Below are 3,606 nucleotides of genomic sequence, written 5' to 3' on the forward strand. Positions count from 1 at the left end.
TCACCAAAGTCTTCTGAGGGGCACGTGATTTGCTGGTGGGTTTCCTTAAGCACTTCCAGTTCTCATACAATTCCTTCTAAAGTGCAAGTCCTAAATTTGAGAGGGAGTCAATTTAATTCCTAGCTTCCACACCATGAGTACCGTGTGAAGTACAAATGGTGCCTCTAGAAAGAAAATATTGTTTATAAATATTAGGGCCTATTAGAGTCTGCCAAGTAGGGCATCAGTCTGTGGTACAGGTTGAGAGTGTTCCCCACGTCCCAGTGCAGTTTCCTAGACACAACACCTCCAGATAGTCTTTAGAAAATCACAAACAACATTAACATCCCCACTGTCTTCATCTCTTCCAGATGCTTGGGTTATTGCTTTCCCTTCAGCATGAAAAATCAGAGTTTTCCATTCTGATAGGTAAAAATTCACTACTTTCCCAATCATACTCTGCTTGCAAAGGGGAAAAAAATTTTTTTTTTTCATCCAGAAGCATTAAAAGTTTGAGGGAGAAGGATATGTTTATAAAATCTATAGAAAAATGTCATGCCCCTTAACTTGGTCTCTATGAGCCTATGAGCCGCTTGGAGTGACTCACCAAGCAGTACACTCTACCAAGTAGTCATTATTCTATTCATCTAGGTCCATGGACAAAGGAGCTGCAAATCAGAATTAGATTTGAATCCAGGGGCCAGACTGATAACCAGTAGAAATATCATTCAGATGGCATTGAGTTACAGATAGGAAAATAAAAAGCAGCAGCGTGCCAAGACACAGCCAGATGAGTCATAAGATCTTTATGCAGTGGTAGCCTCTGCATCGGAAACAGAGTCCTTTATTTTGTGTACAATCTATGACGGTGAATGTCTTGCCAAGTCTGGTGTGATGATGGATCCAGGCAGAAATGTTTGCAATCTGCTGTGTACAGACTCAATCAGCAGCTGGCTTCTTTCCTACATGGCATCATCTGAGAATGGGCCTGGTGCAGGCATCTCTGTATATGAATGACCTTAATGATTAGATCAACAGCTATGATTTGCCTCCCAGGTGTGGCGCCCCAAACAAGAGTGTTTTAATATGCTAATCTGTAGTTTTCCAAGTGGTAGATTAGGGCCACTGGTAACAACTCAAGAATTACTAAAATCAAACAAGGTTCAGCAAGGAATATTGGCCAGAACAATGATAATCCCTTGAGTTCTACCCAATAAGTGAGTATTTACACCCATTCTTTTGTTCTGCACAGCTGGCAATGAGTTTGAATGGAGACCATCTGGTTTCAGCATGGTTGAGCCATCACTAGACCAGGTTCAAGAACTTATGGGAATGTCTGTGGCTTGAAGACATCAATGAGCAACTAGCTTTGCTTCAGATGGCAAAGCGAGGGATAACGATTCCCCCAAAGGATAGCTTTCACTTTGTTTACTTTCTCACGTATAGTACAGATATGACTAGGACCAGGCTGACAGATCTTTCATGCATACCATTTATTTTCTACAAGTAACACTTATAGACTCCTAAGAACCTTATTTACCACAGAAAATGAGTTGATCATCCATAACGGAAATATCAGTCTAGAGAGTTAGGCTCCGTGGGTTAGGCATTCAGATTCAACAAGAGCCCTAATAACTGCTTCAAAAAATCAGTGCACACATTAGCTATGTCAGAAAGGTAATGAATTCAAACCCTTTCAGGGTATCCCTAGGGGAATCCTGCCTCCCTTTTCCAGCAAAGTCAGCAGTCATAGAATTTGTATCTTGAAGGTGTCATTAGTGTTGTAGCGCCCAAAGTATTAGGACTTCTTTATACTCGTATGTGAATTTTTCCAATCAGGAGAATTCCCTCTGTCATTTATGGGACCAAAAATTATTAGCATATAACACATTAATTCCTACTATACATTCATCTGTAAAAGAAATAAGAAGAGTAAATTGAATTGACTTCTAAGCCCACACTCAAATTGTCATGTCAACTATTCCCCTCCATTGAGAACCCACTTGAAACATTACCAGTTTAATTTGGTACTACTTAATCCCAAAGGGGCCCAGCAAAATGGTGACTTGGATGTGTATATCAAACAGAGACATAAAAGTTTGGTTTCTCTTCCCCATATTCCTGTGCATACTCAAAAGGATGCATATGGCTTCCAGTCCCCGTCAGGTTCCAGGAGACCTTAATCTCTCTAGTATTCAATTTCTTAAAAACAGAGTACTACCTGAGGCAGGGATAGTGGGAAGGAACTCATCACAGTGTGTGTTTGAAGGAGAAACTTTCCAGTACTGTGATGTCTGCTTGTGGCTCAATCAAACAAACTTGCAAAGTTTGCAGTCCACCTGGAGCTTTGCAGTTGGCAGAAAGGTCATCATTACTGACAGCTTTGGGACTTTTGTCACCGAGACACGGACACATTGCTTTTTGGCTATGGCTATGGGTTTTGTGCCCTTTGATTCACACAGGCTTGACTTGAAAAGTGTGTACCTGGTTTGAAGAGTCCATCTCGTCAGGCATTTGCTGCCTCCATTATCAAGATAACACTTACTAGGTTATCTCTTAGATTCAACATACGACTAGCAGAGTTTCCCTAGGTATAGGACTAAAGAAAAACAATTATCTAGATCTTCCAGGTAGGCCATGCGCGTGGCTCTCCGCAGCTCTCGTTGCACGGCCTTGGGTTCTAACCCTTTGGCCGCTAAGACCATGCACTGCGGCCCTAACGGGAATGTGTAGACTGTCTGGGACCCAGTGGCTTAGGTGGTGGGGTTATGGCCATTCAGACTAGGAGTGGCGTGCTCCGGGCCTGGGCTGTGGCTGTGAACCAGATTCTTATTCCACGGCCCTGCAGGGGCCAGGCTCGAGAAAAACGAGGCCGAATCATCGGGGTGTGGTGACTCGGTAATTCGTCAAAATGACCAACACAAAGGGAAAGAGGAGAGGCACCTGCTATATGTTCTCTAGGCCTTTTAGAAAACATGGAGTTGTTCCTTTGGCCACATACATGCGAATCTACAAGAAAGGTGATATTGTAGACATCAAGGGAATGGGCACTGTTCAAAAAGGAATGCCCCACAAATGTTACCATGGCAAACCGGGAAGGGTCTACAATGTTACTCAGCATGCAGTTGGCATTGTTGTAAACAAACAAGTCAAGGGCAAGATTCTTGCCAAGAGAATTAATGTTCGTATTGAGCATATTAAGCACTCTAAGAGCCGAGATAGCTTCCTGAAACGGGTGAAGGAAAATGATCAGAAAAAGAAGGAAGCCAAAGAGAAAGGTACCTGGGTTCAACTGAAACGCCAGCCTGCCCCACCCAGAGAAGCACACTTTGTGAGAACCAATGGAAAGGAGCCTGAGCTGCTGGAACCCATTCCCTATGAATTCATGGCATAAGTGTAAAAAAATAAAAGACCTCTAAAAATATTTCTCTTAATTGAGGAGTGTGGCGTCCCCTCCCCCAAAGAAATATTTAAAGAAAACTTTTGTGTCCTAAAAAAAAAAAAAAAAACAATTATCTAGATTTCTTTGGGTCAGTTTCTCTTTCTCCAACGGTTCACCTATTTCATCATTGAAAACTGTATCCAGAGTAGTAAGAGTATGAATGGCAGTCATTGCCCCTTCCTTAC

The 3,606-nt window shown here is 42.3% G+C and overlaps 1 protein-coding gene across 1 annotated transcript; it reads left to right on the forward strand.

The window, feature by feature from the left end:
• Positions 1-2,617: 2,617 nt before the first annotated feature.
• On the forward strand, positions 2,618-3,373 carry LOC117023694 (60S ribosomal protein L21-like). The gene has a single exon (XM_033108770.1). The coding sequence runs from the start codon at positions 2,891-2,893 to the stop codon at positions 3,371-3,373; it is 483 nt and encodes a 160-aa protein (XP_032964661.1). The 5' UTR covers positions 2,618-2,890.
• Positions 3,374-3,606: the final 233 nt, after the last annotated feature.

This window comes from Rhinolophus ferrumequinum, chromosome 6 (genome assembly GCF_004115265.2).
Source record: "Rhinolophus ferrumequinum isolate MPI-CBG mRhiFer1 chromosome 6, mRhiFer1_v1.p, whole genome shotgun sequence".
Taxonomy (NCBI): domain Eukaryota; kingdom Metazoa; phylum Chordata; class Mammalia; order Chiroptera; family Rhinolophidae; genus Rhinolophus; species Rhinolophus ferrumequinum.

What these genes read in the sequence shown, in the direction of transcription:
- LOC117023694 (XM_033108770.1), top strand. Translation starts at nt 2,891, where the DNA reads ATGACCAACACAAAGGGAAAGAGGAGAGGCACCTGCTATATGTTCTCT.